The sequence below is a fragment of the Salmo trutta genome, chromosome 19, assembly GCF_901001165.1.
Source record: "Salmo trutta chromosome 19, fSalTru1.1, whole genome shotgun sequence".
In the NCBI taxonomy this organism is placed as follows: Eukaryota; Metazoa; Chordata; class Actinopteri; order Salmoniformes; family Salmonidae; genus Salmo; species Salmo trutta.
The window spans coordinates 31835455-31852632 of NC_042975.1; the positions used below are offsets into that span (position 1 = coordinate 31835455).

Here is a 17178-nt window from a genome sequence, read left to right on the forward strand (position 1 = left end):
GGCAAAGGGTGGCTATTTGAAAAATATAAAATATATTTAGATTTGTTTAACACTTTTTTGGTTAGTACATGATTCCATATGTGTTATTTCATAGTTTTGATGTCTTCAACATTGTTCTACAATGTAGAAAATAGTAAAAATAAAGAGTAGGAGTAGGTGTTGTAAAACTTCTGACCGGTAGTGTAGCTAGGCTGTTTGCTGCATTGGTTTTGTGTGATTGATGCGATGGAACCCCTGACTCCATTGGATCCTGTGGGTGAAGGGATGACTTGTGGGTTAAGAATGTGATGGGGCTATTTAGGTGAGGAATGGGACAGAGAGACGGGGCGAAGGGGACATGGACGGAGTGTTGGGAATGGGATGTCCCAGAGGTCTCTACCCCTATAAATCTGTCAGGATGGTCTCCAGGGGTAGGACTCCCTCTCAAAATGGGAGAGGAGGAGGAGGGTACGAGGGAGAGAATAGTGACAGGGATTTTATAGCTGAAGGACAGGTGTATATTGAAATTAATGTGGATGTGTATTATTGTGTAATCATTTGATATATCAGGTGTAGGCTGTTGTCGCAATCAGTGCTAAAATAAATACTGAAATGCCAGTCCCCTCACTCACCCTTTTTCCTAGTAGTGTGTTCTCTATTTTGTGCCATACCCCCCCCCCCCCCCCACAATGTAGTCCCTGTAGCAGCAGTGGAGGTGTAGTTAATGTTCTGTGAGTGGTTAGAGTGGGCTCATCCTTGGATAATGAGTGGTGCTTCTAAGCCCCTCGCCCAGTCCCCAAACACCCTGTCTTAATGAGCAGCTTTTCTGCTTTTCTCTGCTCAGAAATCAAATCAAATCAAACTGTATTAGTCACATGCGCCGAATAGAATAGACCTTACCGTGAAATGCTTACTTAAAAGCCCTTAATCAACAGTGCAGTTCAAGAAAGAGTTAAGAAAATATTTTCCAAATAAACAAAAGTAAAAAATTACAAAAAGTAACACAATTAAATAACAATAACGAGGCTATATACCAGGGTTACCGGTACCGAGTCAATGTGCGGGGGTACAGGTTAGTCAAGGTAATTTGTACATGTAGGTAGGGGTAAAGTGACTTGCATAGATAATAAATAGCGAGTAGCAGCAGTGTAAAAACAAATGGGGGGGTGTCAATGTAAATAGTCCAGGTGGGCATTTGATGAATTGTTCGGCAGTCTTATGGCTTGAGGGTAGAAGCTGTTGAGGAGCCTTTTGGTCCCAGACACCCTGACTGACCCCACTCTAACCCCCTCAGTTTCCCTTGAGCCTCAAATCTAGCCCCTGGCTTCACCACCACAACCCCACTACTACACAAACACTCAGTTCTTCCCCATCCTAATGTGATACAAACCACCACCACAACCCCACTACTACACAAACACTCAGTTCTTCCCCATCCTAATGTGATACAAACCACCACCACAACCCCACTACTACACAAACACTCAGTTCTTCCCCATCCTAATGTGATACAAACCACCACCACAACCCCACTACTACACAAACAAAAAAGATTGTTGGGAAAGGAAAACAGCAGGGCTGGTGCTCTAAAGGAACCAGGATGTATGTATTTGTTTCCAGGGATCAAGGGAAAGGACAAATGACCCCTCGTGGGAGGTGTACACATCTCCTCCTCTCCTCCTCCTGGCCCAGGAGGCTTCATTACGAGAAGAAGAGACACCTTCTTTTCAACGTGTTAGCACATTCTCTAAACAAGCCCAGGGACCTCAGGGGGGAAGGACATGGGGAATGGATGGATGGAGAATTAGGGAGCTCTCTCTCCATCCATCCATCCATCTATTAACCCAGTGATGTTTTCTATCTAGAAGGGTGACGGCGTGGAGCAGATTGGCGTGGACAATAACATGGATCTGGTCTGAGGATAGACAGACACTGATTGGTGTGAGTTAGGACAAGCTTTATGCGAGTCAGTGCCATATTAGACTATGGAAAACGGAACTTTATAGAATTTTAAGTTGGCCTTGCTGATCCTTTAGAATCCAACATTTTGCGGAGGATTGTGCTTCTTGCTTTACGTCCCCCCTGTATTTAGTACAATGGGTATTATGTAGGCTATGTGTAATGATCTGACAAAAGTGTGCTAGTGCAGAAGGATACGCTTCATCTGGGAAGAATGTATCTTGTGTTCTCCAGCTGACAGATGTCTTGCCCTGTCCCGTCTCTCCAGGAAGCAGCAGTGGTCAATAGTTGTTACAGCAGATAATAGATTTTGGCACCCTGGTATATCTGGTGCCGGTCAGGCATTATCTGGCCTGACCCCTAATGATGGTGTCGCATGGGTGTTTAAATCCCTGTTAAACATTCTACTGCTAATGGAGGGGCTCTGTATGGAGCCTGAGAGAGAGGCAGGCTGGCTGGGATGCAGGCTGGGGCTCAGGCGTGGTCTGTTCTCTCTCTGTAGGCTAGCTCTCTGTAGTATTACTGCTAGGCTGGTCCTTGGGGCCCCTGGGTCTTCCTCTATGAGGCTGGGGCCCCTGATTCTTCCTCTATGAGGCGGGGGCCCACAGGGACCAGCCTAGCAGTAATACTACAGAGGAAACCTCCTCAGAGGCTTCAGCCTGCTATAATGGTGCTCCAGAGGGCTGCTTGCCTGCCTCACAGCCACGGCTCTGGGGAACCAGCCCAATCAACAGCTCTGAAGAGATTTGTGTGTGTGTGTGTGTGTGTGTGTGTGTGTGTGTGTGTGTGTGTGTGTGTGTGTGTGTGTGTGTGCCCCCAGAGGCCCAGAGAGAAGGGTTAATTACTGGTTGTGTATGCACTGTCATCCCCCATGAGTCTCTCTGCTCCTGCTCTTGCTCCTACACCATGCAGAGAGTTGACTGCTGATGCTACAGCAGTGTCTGTCTGAGTAGGACCCACCGGCCATGCACAAACACTGTAGAGGGGCTCTGTTTAGGTCTTGCATACTGTATATGGTACCATCAATGGACTTTATCAGTGGACTGTTCTGTAGAAATTAGCAGGTTTTATGTGTAGTGTTTTGAGGTACTTACCAGTTCTTATTTGTTGGAGTGAGCAGCCTGGGATTCAATATGAACTGTGACTGAAGTACTGACCAGTCTATATCTTTGTGCTTTCCTCTCTCTGTCCACAGTTCCAGATTTCAGCGTCGATGCGCTGTCCACCAATGACATCCAGGAGCGTGGCGGCCTGGGCCTCCCCAAGGTGTCAGGCCTAGAGCGCAGCCAGGAGAAGAGTCAGGAGAGCTGCAAGGACGCCCCCGTGCCTCTCCCCGCTCCCAGTGTCCCCAAGCAGCCCCTACCCCCGCAGCCCTACACGGCTGGCCGCCCTCGGCCCCTGCCTCTGTCCCTACCCACCTCCCAGGCCCATCCCTCTCTCCCCGGCCCCCGTCTGGCACAGGCCCCGGTCCACCAGCCCCCACGCTCAGAGGCTTCTCTCAGGCCTCAGATCCCCGCAGCCCTGCCTCTCGCTCAGGGCCAAGAGCCTTCGCAGGCCCCCCAGCCCAGGCCCCAGCACAAGCCTGAGCCCCTGTCCCGGCCCCAGCGCCAGCCTGAGCCCCTGTCCCACCCCCGGCCTCCGCCCAGTCTGCACCCACACCCCGCCCTACTGTCCCACCACCCCAGCCAGAGCCAGGCCGGGCCTCAACGCCTCCCCTCACACTGTGGGGCCCACCCTCGCCCCCTGTCTGCCTACAGCAGCAGCCTTAGCCTTAACGGCCTCAGGTGAGTCCCAACACAGTCTGTTTACACCAAGATATGTAGGCCTGTTTTTGTCTGTTTATGCTCCAGTAAATTGATGTTATCTTTTGTTTGTGTGCTGTTTTGATATTGAGTAATGTAAAGAGAAGACCCTTTCAGACCCTCTTTAACTGAAAGTATTCAAACTCTGATCTTATATCAGCATATAAATGATTGGCAAGAACAAGCCTTGAATTAGCATTGAGGTGAAACCCCCCCAGCCAGAAAACACCACTGATTCTCACCAGGGTGGGAAAACCACCGCCAGTCCAGCTAAGCGATAAGTGCCTTGGATTGTTTAACCACCCACATGGTCATCTGCTGCTGAGGAGCCTCCAGCTCTCTACCCATCTCTATTAATCAGCTAGCTGTTCCCTTACCGATAGTCGAGCACTGAGCCAATGAGCTGTTAGTGTGTTAAAGTTAGAATATTGTGCATTAATTCAGAGCTCCAGGATAGCTCCCCAGAGCCCCAGTCAGCCCCAGTCCCAGGGAAGGCTCTCCCTCTGAGGGAGGAGCTGGCTCTGTGTCTGACTCCCTCTGCCAGCGTGCCAGTGTGTCAGTCAGTGTGTCAGTCAGTGTGCCAACGGGTCTGGCAGACTCTGTGAATAATCATGGGGTGGTTACAGAGACAGGCGGCAGCTGCAAATGAGCTTTGGGGCTCAGCTTGTTAAGTTAGTGCTACATGACTCTGAGTCTCAGAGAGACAAAATCCACACACACAACACAAGGCTCGCTGCCTTCCTTTTTTCTGCATGTACCTCTGGAGCTGCTTAACTACAGAAGTGTTTGAACACAGATGCTGTTCTATAATGTATGCCAGTGATGGTCATTGGCATCTGAGGGTGTTTTGAAGGTAAAGTTTTGATACATCCTGAGATTCAGAGAAAAGTCTCTTGAGGGAAATGCGACGTAAAACCTTTCTGTCAGAGCTTCGTATCTACTATGTGCAAGGGGAAGCTGATTTAGGTGGGAATGTTAAAAAAAAAAAAACTCCCTTTTTCTCTCTGTCCCCTTGTCCGTCCTTCTATCTCTCTAGCAGCAGTCGGAGTAGTACCCCGGGTGGTACCAAGCCCCACGGCCCTGCTGGTCCGTCCCCACACCTACCCCACCTCCCACCTTCCGGCTCTGCCTCTGCAGCCACAGCCTTCCCCCTGCCCCACCCAGCTAATCAGATCGCTCCCCACGGTTTCCCCCCCGCCCTGCAGTCCTCGCCACACCCCCACCACCCCAATATGTTTGCGCCTCCACCGGCCTTGCCCCCACCTCCGCCACTGACGTCTAGCACCCTGCCAGTCCCCGGAGGACACCCCGCCGCTGGGACGCCCTATTCAGGTAGGCACATATACCAGGCTGCCCCCATGTGGACAGGCAGGAGAACTGCACCACAACAGCAGCTGTCGCAACACACAGACAGTAAAGAGCAAAGCTGTAAATTCTCATGGCTGTTGTGGCAGAAGCCAGGTCATCTATGGCGTGAGATAGGTGCATGTGGAGCCCTAGACGTATTGAACTGTGACAGGGAGCGAGACAGAGACTGACAGAATGTTACCTTTGTGCTAATTTATAGGAGACAGAGACTGACAGGTAAGGATTCCACACATAGCTGCACTATGTGCTGTCTGAGTTTGTCTATAATGGTTCAGTAGGTGCAGACAGGTGTCATGTCTTTCCCTCGGTCAAGATTCTGTTGTGTTCGATTGATTGATCACTCAAACAATGCACACTTTTTTCCCCAATCAGCCCATGTGATGAATGCCCTCTCCTGTCGTGCCACTTGTGATTTAGCTTAATGTCAGGGTCTCACTGAAAGGGAGTATTATCATGGTTTAATAACACTATGAGCAATTCTCATTTTCACAAGGAAATGTGTTCATCTCACAGAAATCTATTCAGTCAAAACAGCATAATGAACTCTGCTGTATATTGTTCAGATTCTAATGAAACTTTTATGAAGAAAAAAATAAAATGTCCCTTATCTCAATAAGAGCTAGAAATAAATGTATGAAATGGTGCATTATATTACAGTGGAATACAAATTATATGGTTACTCTGGAGAAAATAACAATTCTCGGGCCAATTTGCTCAATTTGAATGGAGAGCGTAATATAAAATGCATTTCTCTATTTTTCCTCAAGCCGTTATTTGCCAGTCAGTTGATCAACAGCTCTGTTCTAAAATGGGTTTTGAGGTATTCATGTAATTGCAATAAAGTTGCTGACTCTATGAGCAGCAGGCACCATTCAGGGATGCCCTGCGTCACTCCCATAGTAAAGAGAATACCTGAACTTTGGTTCTCTATCTTGGTTTTAATGTGATATGTGACTACCACTATGCATCCTCTGTAAGGGTTGTTACTCTGATCAAGAAGTACTGTACCTCTATGGATGTTGTTCCCTGATCATGAAGTACTGTACCTCTATGGATGTTGTTCCCTGATCATGAAGTACTGTACCTCTATGGATGTTGTTAGTCTGATCATGAAGTACTGTACCTCTATGGATGTTGTTACCTGATCATGAAGTACTGTACCTCTATGGATGTTGTTCCCTGATCATGAAGTACTGTACCTCTATGGATGTTGTTTCCTGATCATGAAGTACTGTACCTCTATGGACGTTGTTACTCTGATCATGAAATACTGTACCTCTATGGATGTTGTTACCTGATCATGAAGTACTGTACCTCTATGGATGTTGTTACCTGATCATGAAGCACTGTACCTCTATGGATGTTGTTACTCTGATCATGAAGTACTGTACCTATATGGATGTTGTTCCCTGATCATGAAGTACTGTACCTCTATGGATGTTGTTACTCTGATCAAGAAGTACTGTACCTCTATGGATGTTGTTCCCTGATCATGAAGTACTGTACCTCTATGGATGTTGTTCCCTGATCATGAAGTACTGTACCTCTATGGATGTTGTTTCCTGATCATGAAGTACTGTACCTCTATGGACGTTGTTACTCTGATCATGAAGTACTGTACCTCTATGGATGTTGTTACCTGATCATGAAGTACTGTACCTCTATGGATGTTGTTACCTGATCATGAAGCACTGTACCTCTATGGACGTTGTTACTCTGATCATGAAGTACTGTACCTCTATGGATGTTGTTACTCTGATCATGAAGTACTGTACCTATATGGATGTTGTTCCCTGATCATGAAGTACTGTACCTCTATGGATGTTGTTACTCTGATCAAGAAGTACTGTACCTCTATGGATGTTGTTCCCTGATCATGAAGTACTGTACCTCTATGGATGTTGTTCCCTGATCATGAAGTACTGTACCTCTATGGATGTTGTTCCCTGATCATGAAGTACTGTACCTCTATGGATGTTGTTCCCTGATCATGAAGTACTGTACCTCTATGGATGTTGTTACTCTGATCATGAAGTACTGTACCTCTATGGATGTTGTTACTTTCACACTAAACCGATCCAGCACAGACACTTTGACTATCACGTCTTGTCTTACTCTGCTATTCTTAGACAAAACTGATCCAGCGTGGACAAACAGACACTGGTCCTGACCGTGAGTCTCGTCTTTCCTCCTCTCTTCCTCTCCTTTCTCTCCTCCAGAACAAGACCTGCTGCGCCAGGAGCTCAACAACCGTTTCCTCGCCTCGCAGAGCGCCGACCGCGGGGCCTCCCTGGGCCCGCCCCCGTACCTGCGCACCGAGCACCACCAACACCAGCACCAGCACCAGCACCAACACACGCACCAGCACACCCACCAGCACACCTTCACCCCCTTCTCCCACGCCATCATGCCAACCCCTGCACCCCCCATGGTGCGTACCCCAGCCAGAAATGTGAGGATAAGTAGAACACTACTCCTGGGAGGGCAGAGGGGGTTGGTGGTTTTGGACTGGAAGGGGAGGTGGACTGGGGGGGTAAGGGATGTGGATAATGATAATAATGTTTAATTATGGTTTATTTTATTAAGCATTTACAGCAAATATCTCCAAAAGGTGTTTGGTGTACATACAGAAACAATAGGGTGGAATGGATAGTGTTTTTGAATATGAGGGTTTTAAAACAGTGTTGGTGATCGTATAGTACTATAAGGCAGTTCCAGTCTTGCTGGAGGGAAACAGGGGTTTTCTGTGGCGTGTCTCTCAATGATGACCCATCTGTTTCTGCATTTTTTACCACAGTGATACCTTTCTTCTCCCAAAACAATTTTTGGTGTTTTCTCTGGCATATTTCGGGCACCCCAAACTGGAATGGAGCTATTTTTAAACTAGCGGTAACATGCTGTTAGTTTGAGGCCACAGGCACTGTGTGGCTGTCCCTCTGAAACAGGCCTGCTCACCAGCCCTCTAACACATACACACACACACGTACACACACAGACACACCGTGGCCCCAGACAATGCACACACACACACACACACTCACTCACATAGGCCTACTGAAACCGCTGAGTATTTTACATTGCTCTGAAGATTTTCCTCAAAGGCGGAATGGCTAGCGCTCTGACAGCTAATGAGGACATAAAAGTGTTTTTACAGCCGCAGTGTTTAAACTTGACTGGGGGAATGTTCTCCCTGGGTCCACATTAAACCACTTTAACCTCCCCATATTAAACACAGAGATACAGAGAGCTGGATAGTTTATGAGCTCTTCAGTCACTCACAAAATGGGAGGGTGAAAAGCAGGGAAAGGACTCTAAAGGCAGAGGATAACGATGTGGCCAAATTGCTCCTCCGTCTTCTTGATTCACTAAATAGCCCAGTCTGTCATGTCGATAATTAAGCTTCTGTTGAGCTGCTGCGATATTCTTTCAGATGTACATTGTGTGACTCCTGAAATGTCCTAAAAAGGGGACATTATGTTGTTACTCAACCCTCTATGTTAGTTAGCACGTACAGTGCTTTGCAAAAGTATTCATCCCCCTTGGCGTTTTTCCTATTTTGTCACATTACAACCTGTAATTTAAATGTATTGTTATTTGGATTTCATGTAATGGACATACACAAAATGTCAAAAATTACTTACTGCGCATATGTATTCACCCCCTTGCTGTGAAGCCCCTAAATAAGGTCTGGTGCAACCAATTGCCTTCAGAAGTCACATAATTAGTTAAATAATGTCCACCTGTGTTCAATCTAAGTATCACATGATCTGTCACACGATCTCAGTATATATACACCTGTTCTGAAAGGCCCCAGAGTCTGCAACACCACTAATCAATGGGCACCACCAAGCAAGTGGCACCATGAAGACCAAGGAGCTCTCCAAACAGGTCAGGGACAAAGTTGTGGAGAAGTACAGATCAGGGTTGGGTTATAAAAAATAGCAGAAACTTTGAACATCCCACGGAGCACCATTAAATCCATTATTAAAAAATGTATATAATATGGCACCACAACAAACCTGCCAAGAGAGGGCCGCCCACCAAAACTCACGGACCAGGCAAGGAAGGCATTAATCAGAGAGGCAACAAAGAGATCAAAGATAACCCTGAAGGAGCTGCAAAGCTCCACAGCAGAGATTGGAGTATCTGTCCATAGGACCACTTTAAGCCGTACACTCCACAGAGCTGGGCTTTATGGAAGAAAACGAAAAAAATAAGCAAACACGTTTGGTGTTCGCCAAAAGGCATGTGGGAGACTCTCGAAACATATGGAAGAAAGTACTCTTTTCAGATGAGACCATCAAGGAAAACGCTATGTCTGACACAAACCCAACACCTTCCATCACCCCGAGAACACCATCCCCACAGTGAGCCATGGTGGTGGCAGCATCATGCTGTGGGGATGTTTTTTATCGGCAGGGACTGGGAAACTGGTCAGAATTGAAGGAATGATGGATGGCGCTAAATGCAGGGAAATTCTTGAGGGAAACCTGTTTCAGTCTTGAGACTGGGATGGAGGTTCACCTTCCAGCAGGACAATGACCCTAAGCATACTGCTAAAGCAACACTCAAGTAGTTTAAGGGGAAACATTTAAATGTCTTGGAATGGCCTAGTCAAAGCCATCCAACTTGAAGGAGCTGGAGAATTTGAAGAATGGGTAAAAATCCCAGTGGCTAGATGTGCCAAGCTTATAGAGACATACCCCAAGAGACTTGCAGCTGTAATTGCTGCAAAAGGTGGCTCCACACAGTATTGACTTTGGAGGGGTGAATAGTTATGCACACTCAAGTTTTCAGTTTTTTTTGTCTTATTTCTTGTTTGTTTCACAGTAAAAAATATTTTGTATCTTCAAAGTGGTAGGCATGTTGTGTAAATCAAATGATACAAACCCCCCCCAAAAAAATCTATTTTAATTCCAGGTTGTAAGGCAACAAAATAGGAAAAATGCCAAGGGGGTGAATACTTTCGCAAGCCACTGTATCCTCTCTGTATCCTCCTTGTTCTTAGTTCTGTTTATTTCATTCCTTCTACAGTTTGAAAAGTTCCCAACAAAAGTTGACCCTTTCTACAGACACAGCGTGAGTTTCTCTATGTGTTTGTGGGGTAGTTTGTGCATTCTTCACCCATCCAGCCATATTAGTCCATGTTGTAGCTGTGTGTGTATTTGTACTGTAGCTCCCATGCCATCCCCCTCTGCTTCTGCTCTGAGAGAATACAGCGTCCTGTCTGTCCACAGCGGAAGACTGGGCAGATGCTCTTACCCATCACAAATGTCTGTCTGCTAACACAACTGTCTGCTTGCTCATTCATTCACTACTGTAGAACCTGGCTGAAGCATTTCAACCCTCTTCCTACTCAAGTGAATAGAACAAGTGTGTGTGTGTGTGTGTGTGTGTGTGTGTGGTATGTGAGTGTGTGTGTGCCGCTGTATGCTTTGTCTCCACCACTTAACCTCTGCCTTCAATTACTGCTCTGCTATTCAGAGGCATTCACCTGTTTCCCAGGTTGTGAATCAGAGTAGCAATTACATGTTCGTCAGAGTTTGGTCTTAATTCATCTCACTGCTATCAGCACAGTTAGGCAGGCTAACCCCTATTTAAAATGAATGAATGAATGTGTCAACAGAGAGACACTGGTTGTGATTACATAGGAGTATTCTTTCTGGTGAGAGTTCCTTTTAACTGTCAACACTCACAGAGAAAGACTATAGCAGTAAATGGATTTTAGCGGCTAACAAATAATTCATAGGTTATTAGTGTGTAATTTCAATGTTAGTGCTTAGTAAATACCTGGTGATTTCAGTAGAATAAACAAGTGACCATTTTAGTTTTGCTGAACACTTTGAGGCACTAAGGTCAGTGACAGTTGTAGCTACCTGACTGACGGTGGTCTGGATGTGGACCCCTAGTGATGCTGGTGTTGTTCCCTCCACCCTGCCCACCCCGCCCACCCTGGCCCCTGTCATGTCATCCTGGCCCCTCTCTCCTTCATCTCACTGTTCATACAGCTGCTGTCCTTCTCTGTCTGAACAACACAACACTCCACCCATCATCACTCCTCTCTCTGTTCCTTCTCTTCTTTTCTCAGCTGTTCCACTCCTACCCCCCGGGCGTGTCCGGCATTCCACCGGTGATCCCTCCGACCGGGCCCTTTGGCTCGCTGCAGGGGGCCTTCCAGCCCAAGGTAGGGCCACAGCCCAACACCACACACACACACACACACAGTTGGTGAACCTGACAAACACACCTTCAGTGTAGTGTGCTCTCTGAAGACCAACACACAGCTAAACATACACTACGTTATCAGAATAGGGAGTGAACTTGAAAAACATGTGCATGTACACACTGAAGACAGAGACGATGCTCCCCATACCTCCTCTCACAATGAGCTCTCTCTGTGTTCTGCAGACTTCTAACCCACTGGATGTGGCCTCAAGACCTGGAGCAGTCCCACACACACTCTTACAGAAGGACCCCAGGGTAAGCACCCTAGCTGGATACACTCACACACTCAATAAGGAAGCCATGCATAGTTGCTAATTAGGAACGCCTGAATGACAGACAAAGTAACTGAGCCATCTCTCTCTCTCTCTCTCTCTCTCTCTCTCTCTCTCTCCTCTAGCTAACGGATCCGTTTCGGCCCATTCTTAGGGTAAGAATGTTAATAGCTGTAGTTGTCTCTCCCCTAACTTCCTTCCCCTAATATTTTTATTGCAGTAAAATGTTGTTTGCACACCCAAGTTAGTGAACAAACTGGACAAAGATTAAACCTTGTCCTGGACAAATAAAAATGCCCCTAATGTGTATACAGTCCTTGAGAATCATACATTTGAGGTTAACCGTATCAGCTGGCTTTGTGTTTTGTGCAGAAACCAGGGAAGTGGTGTGCCATGCATGTCCACATGGCCTGGCAGATCTACCACCACCAGCAGAAAGTCAAGGTGAGACCTCCCCTTTGCACTTCCTTCCACTCACAGACTATAGAGAAACACTGTCTGTTGTGCTTCATTATAGTATGGTTCTCTAAACCCCAATGTTTTATCATCTAAGACCCAGTCTAGTTTAGGTAGTAGTGTAATCCAGCTCCTCTCCTGGAGAGAGACAGTATAGAGAGAGAGAGAGAGAGCGTCCCATAGAGAATCTGCCATCTTTTGTTACTTTCACTGATGTAGTGGAGGGTAAGTGTTTACAACCCTTTTGCAATGAAATGCATTAAAAACATTGGGAGCGTTACTTTAACCACTGCGATTGGCGCTCAGCGTTTACTCACCTATTTTTTATTGCCTCTACATTACTGGGTACCTTCATAACCAACAAAACCCTTTTTACAGTTTGTATCCTTGCTGATCCTGCAGTGTTGGTGGTGGGTTTTTCATGTGCTGTTTCTTCCTGTCTGGCGTCTTCCAGCAGCAGATGCAGGTCGACCCGCACAAGCTGGACTTCGGGCTCAAGCCGGAGTTCCTCAGTCGACCCCCTGGCCCCAGCCTCTTTGGCGCAATGCACCACCACCACCACGACTTAGCGCGTCCCGCTACGCTCTTCTCAGCAGCAGGTGAGTGTAGGTTGGTTAGTGCCCTTGGTAGAAGATGATTGACACCATAGAAATGTGATTATTAGAAGGGAAAAGCCCTTCAGACCAGGGCAATTTGACTAGAACACTCATTGGTCATTGTATTTCTATGATTGACACACTACCTCCAGGACCTCCTCTCCCCACAGAGGTAGATCAATCCTTCTGGACCCATAGAGAGGTCTATTTTTAACCGAGTGTCGAGGCAGCGCACAGGTCTCCACATGGGTTATAGATTACATGCTAAGATCAATGCTCTTGCCTCTTAAAAGGAAAGAATACTGTTTCTCAGTTTAAAATCCTTATTGAAGATGTCTTACATAAACTCTCTCTCTTTTCCATGTCAGGTTCTACACACCCGTCAGCCGGACCGTTCGGCCACCCGCCCCACCACCCTGGCAACTTCCTCACCCCTGCACCTCACTTAGGTAAGACACAGCACACACAGCGCACCTAGTCACGTCAAATGCATATCAATTGATCCTTGTCTCACTGAGGCTGTATGGAGCGCTAACAAGTACAGTATGTCAGAAGCTGGTTGACCCAGTACAGGAGCAATATAGATAATGTGCTGACTGTGTTCTCTCTCTCTCTCTCTCTCTCTCTCTCAGAGCCATTCAGTAGGCCTCCCTCGTTTGGAGGTCTCTCATCTCTTAGCACAGCAGCCTTCGGTGGGCTTGGAAACCCAGCACTAAGTGAGTTTCATTTCCATGACAACATCATGTATTTGTGTGTATGAAAATTAATGTTGCATGTTTTCATCAAAAACATTAGAATTGACCGACCGCCACACCAGCGAAATATGCCTTTTAACTTGCGTTTTGGTATTTTCTTCTTTCCGTATGTTGAATCTCTAACAGCGCCTAACTCTGTGTTTGGCCATAAAGACAACCCCAATGCACAGCAGCACTTCAACAACAACCACGAGCCGTGGAACCGGCTGCACCGCACGCCGCCCTCCTTCCCCACCCCTCCACCTTGGCTCAAACCTGCCGACTCGGAGAGGAGCGCCTCGGTCAGCTCCCACGAGAGAGACAGAGACTCAGACAAGCGAGACACGTCCTCCATCAACAAAGACGACAAGGAGAGGTGGGTGTAATGGAGGGATTTTACCTGTAGCAGTCACACCAGCAGAATGTCAGAAGTTGTAAAGCTTTGTCATGGCTGAGACTATTTTATTTGAGAGTTTTTTAATAGATGTCGATGTTTTAGGGGACTTGTGCCAACTCTGAATGTACCCTAAAATGAAACCACTGACAAACACTGAAAAAGTGGTACAAATGTTACATTTACTTCATCTTTAAAACCCATTCTTTTGTGTCCATCCAGGGAAGCCATGGAGAAGCGTCACCAGAGCCATCCGTCCCCAGTGCCCATTAACCCCATCAGCCTGCTGGGTCACAGCCGTCCCCCAGAGCCCCAAAAGAACCACCTGCCCCCCAGCGAACCCCCCAGGGACAAGGACAAGCCCAAAGATCGAGACAGGGACAGGGAGCACCCCGACTCCTGGAAGCTCAACGGCACAGACGAGCACAAACTCAAAGAGAATCCCCATGGCGACAAGGATACAACACCAATCATCCACGACGGGCGGGTGACTGAGGACAAGGCCAACAGCAGAGGAACGACCTCACCCTACATCCGCCAGACCAGCCTGGACCGGCCCAACGGGGGGCTGGGGAGGGGGGAGAGAGAGGCCCTGATGGAGAAGAAGGGAGAGCTGCCCTCTCTCTATGAGCACCACAAGAAGAACAACAACGAGGTGAAGGTAAAGGAGGAGAGGAAAGAGGAGCAGGACAGCCCTACAGACAGGGACAGACCCCCCTCTCACCCTCACCTCCACCCACACCTGCCCCAGGTGCCCCCCACGCCCAGCCTCCATACCCACCACCACCCCCCTTCCTCCATGGCGATGCCCATGGGCATGGCGGGTGTCCACCCAATGAACAGCATCAGCGGCCTGGAGAGGACTCGAATGGTGGCCCCCTTCTTGGGCATCAGCCCCATTCCGGGGGCAGAGAGGTTCCCCTACCCAGCCTTCCACTGGGACCCCATGAGGGACCCTTACAGGGGCCTAGACATCCACAGACGGGACCCTCTGGCCAGGGACCTGCTGCTGAGGAACGACCCCCTGCATCGGCTGGCCGGGCAGCGCCTTTACGAGGCAGAACGCTCCTACAGGGACCGAGAAGCTCATGACTTTAACCGCGACCACCACCACCCTCTAGCCCTGGAGCAGCGCCGGGAGCAGGAGGCCCGGGCACACTTGGAGGAGCGTGAGCGGTTGCACATGCTCAGAGAAGACTACGAGCATGGCCGCCTGCATGCCGCCATGCACCACCCGGCCCTGGACGGCCACCTGCCACACCACCACGCTGCCCTCATGGTCCCCGGATTACCCAGCATGCACTACCCCAGGGTCAGCCCTTCGGCCGCCGCTGCAGCTCACGCCGCCCACCAGAATGGTATCCTGAACAAAACACCGCCCACAGCCTCCCTGAGTGCCCCGCCCCCCCTCATCCCCACGCTGGGTGCCAGGCCGGGCTCCCCCAGACGGACTACGCCCCTCACCACAGACATCAGAGACAGACCATCAGCACACAACCACAAAGACATAGAGGCACGGTGAGCAGAGTGGGGCGCAATCCTCACCCTGGATTGGAGGCAGACTACAGGCATACTCTGCCCTGTGCCTCACACCAAGCACTTAGCTTTGGAAACAGCAGACTGTACCATAGCTGTGAATAATATGTGGGGGAGAACACCCACAGATTATGTTTTTGTAACATTTTTAAAAAGTCGGGGGGGTTTGCTCCAGTTTGCTCCTGCTTTTTGTGTGTATTCATTCTCTTGTACAGAACGTGTCCTGGACTACCCTGAAGGTGTGTAGGGCAATGGAAACAGCACCCTCAAAGACATTTGGAATGTACAGGTACTTCAATGCATTGACAGGCAGCAAAGTGTGTAGATATGTGTACAGTCGACATGCTCACTCCTTAAGGAACAAATCAAGGTACAAATATGCAAAAGGGTGTTTTGAAAGCTTTACTTTGAACAAATGTAAATAGAGGACTATTATTAATGAGGAGGAAGTTCAGAATGTGCTTTTTGCTGATTGGTTTTAGCTTGACGCAGCTGAAAAGGTTAACATTGTACCACCATGCCCCACATTCAACTATGCAACAAATGTCTTGGCTTCTACTCTGAAAGCCAGCCTGGTCACCATCCCAACTGAGTCTGACAACACTGTATTCTCTCCACAACCTACATCTCACAAACCCATTATAATGTATGTATCACTGAAATGAAACCACAGTACTCATAGAAAAACACAATATCCTAGTACGGCAAACGGTTGTGCAAACGTTAAACAATTTTCTTAAATATGATACAAAAGTGTGGTAACAATCCTTAAAATTCCTATTATAGAGCTCTTCATTTTGCAGAGGAATTCCAATGCCTGAAGTCACAGTGGTTCCCAACTTTTTTCCCTTAATATACCACCAACTGAATTTTGCTCTGCCCAAAGTACCCCCTCGTGTGCATTTTACCAGTAAGCCTATGGTCTACAGAGTCTTCAAGTACCCCCTGGATAGGCCAAGTACCCCCAGGGGTCCTAGTACATCTGGTTGGGAACCACTGACCTAACAGAGAGAGAAAGATTGATAGAAAGTGAGAGAGATCCCTTACTCCAACAACTCAACTCCTACCACCATTCTTGTTTTGGAGAGAATACAGCACATTTACAAAAAGACCCCACATTTTACCTTCTAAAGGAGTGTAAAGTATGTGTTTGGAAATAAGTTATGTTTATCTAACAGTGTATTAAAGTGCTATCCCTAAGCTGTTGTATCTACAAAAATAAAAAGACAAAAAAGCCAGTCTAAACTATGGACAGTTTGTTTCTAAAGAGCAGAGATCTATTTTAGTAGTCCACTGAAGGTTTAGTTGTGCGCTTCAAAACTCTGTGAGAGCCAGATGTTGTGCAGTGTTTTTTTAACCCCACATTAAAAATGTCCACTGAAGCCGTAGTGGTTAGTCAATGCATATTGCAAAGAGATTGTAAACAAGAAAAACAATTTTGCTGTTTATCATGTATGTAAAAAAAAATGTCTTTCTAGATGAGAAAAAAACAAAACAAAACAAGCGATGCGACTGAATCTTCAGCATGCTCCTCATTTAAATGTGTGTTATGTAAATTGTGCCATGTTATTAAAAAATGTGAACTAAAAATGTCTACTGGCTTTTTTATGACCATGAGAGGAAAACAATGGCGGTTCCCGGATATTACTAGACCAACCCATAAATCTACCTGTGCCGGGGCAGACGTCGGACTCAAGGGCATGATGCTTTTCATTATACAGGGGCAGGGTTGGAGAGCACTGAAAATCCATCAATATCTCCATCACTCTAAATCAGTACTTACTCACAGTACTGGATGGCATTCACATTTCCTGAAGGGAATTACGACTTTTTGATAGATATCTATAGCCAAGAACC

At 47.4% G+C, this 17178-nt stretch overlaps 1 protein-coding gene across 13 annotated transcripts in view; it reads left to right on the plus strand.

The window, feature by feature from the left end:
- LOC115154336 (autism susceptibility gene 2 protein) overlaps positions 1–16911 on the plus strand; it is a 477023-nt gene extending 460112 nt beyond the window's left edge. For 4 of the 13 annotated variants that reach the window (XM_029700464.1, XM_029700466.1, XM_029700476.1 and 1 more), the window contains 13 exons: positions 3134–3722; positions 4777–5072; positions 7328–7560; positions 10143–10187; positions 11197–11292; positions 11517–11588; positions 11731–11760; positions 11978–12049; positions 12516–12660; positions 13026–13106; positions 13290–13373; positions 13527–13767; positions 14008–16911. In XM_029700464.1, coding sequence (XP_029556324.1) covers positions 3134–3722; positions 4777–5072; positions 7328–7560; positions 10143–10187; positions 11197–11292; positions 11517–11588; positions 11731–11760; positions 11978–12049; positions 12516–12660; positions 13026–13106; positions 13290–13373; positions 13527–13767; positions 14008–15307 — 3284 coding nt within the window. In that variant the 3' untranslated portion in view covers positions 15308–16911. The remainder of the gene's footprint in view (positions 1–3133; positions 3723–4776; positions 5073–7327; positions 7561–10142; positions 10188–11196; positions 11293–11516; positions 11589–11730; positions 11761–11977; positions 12050–12515; positions 12661–13025; positions 13107–13289; positions 13374–13526; positions 13768–14007) is intronic. The other 9 variants (XM_029700468.1, XM_029700470.1, XM_029700467.1 and 6 more) reach the window with 8 other exon arrangements.
- Positions 16912–17178: the final 267 nt, after the last annotated feature.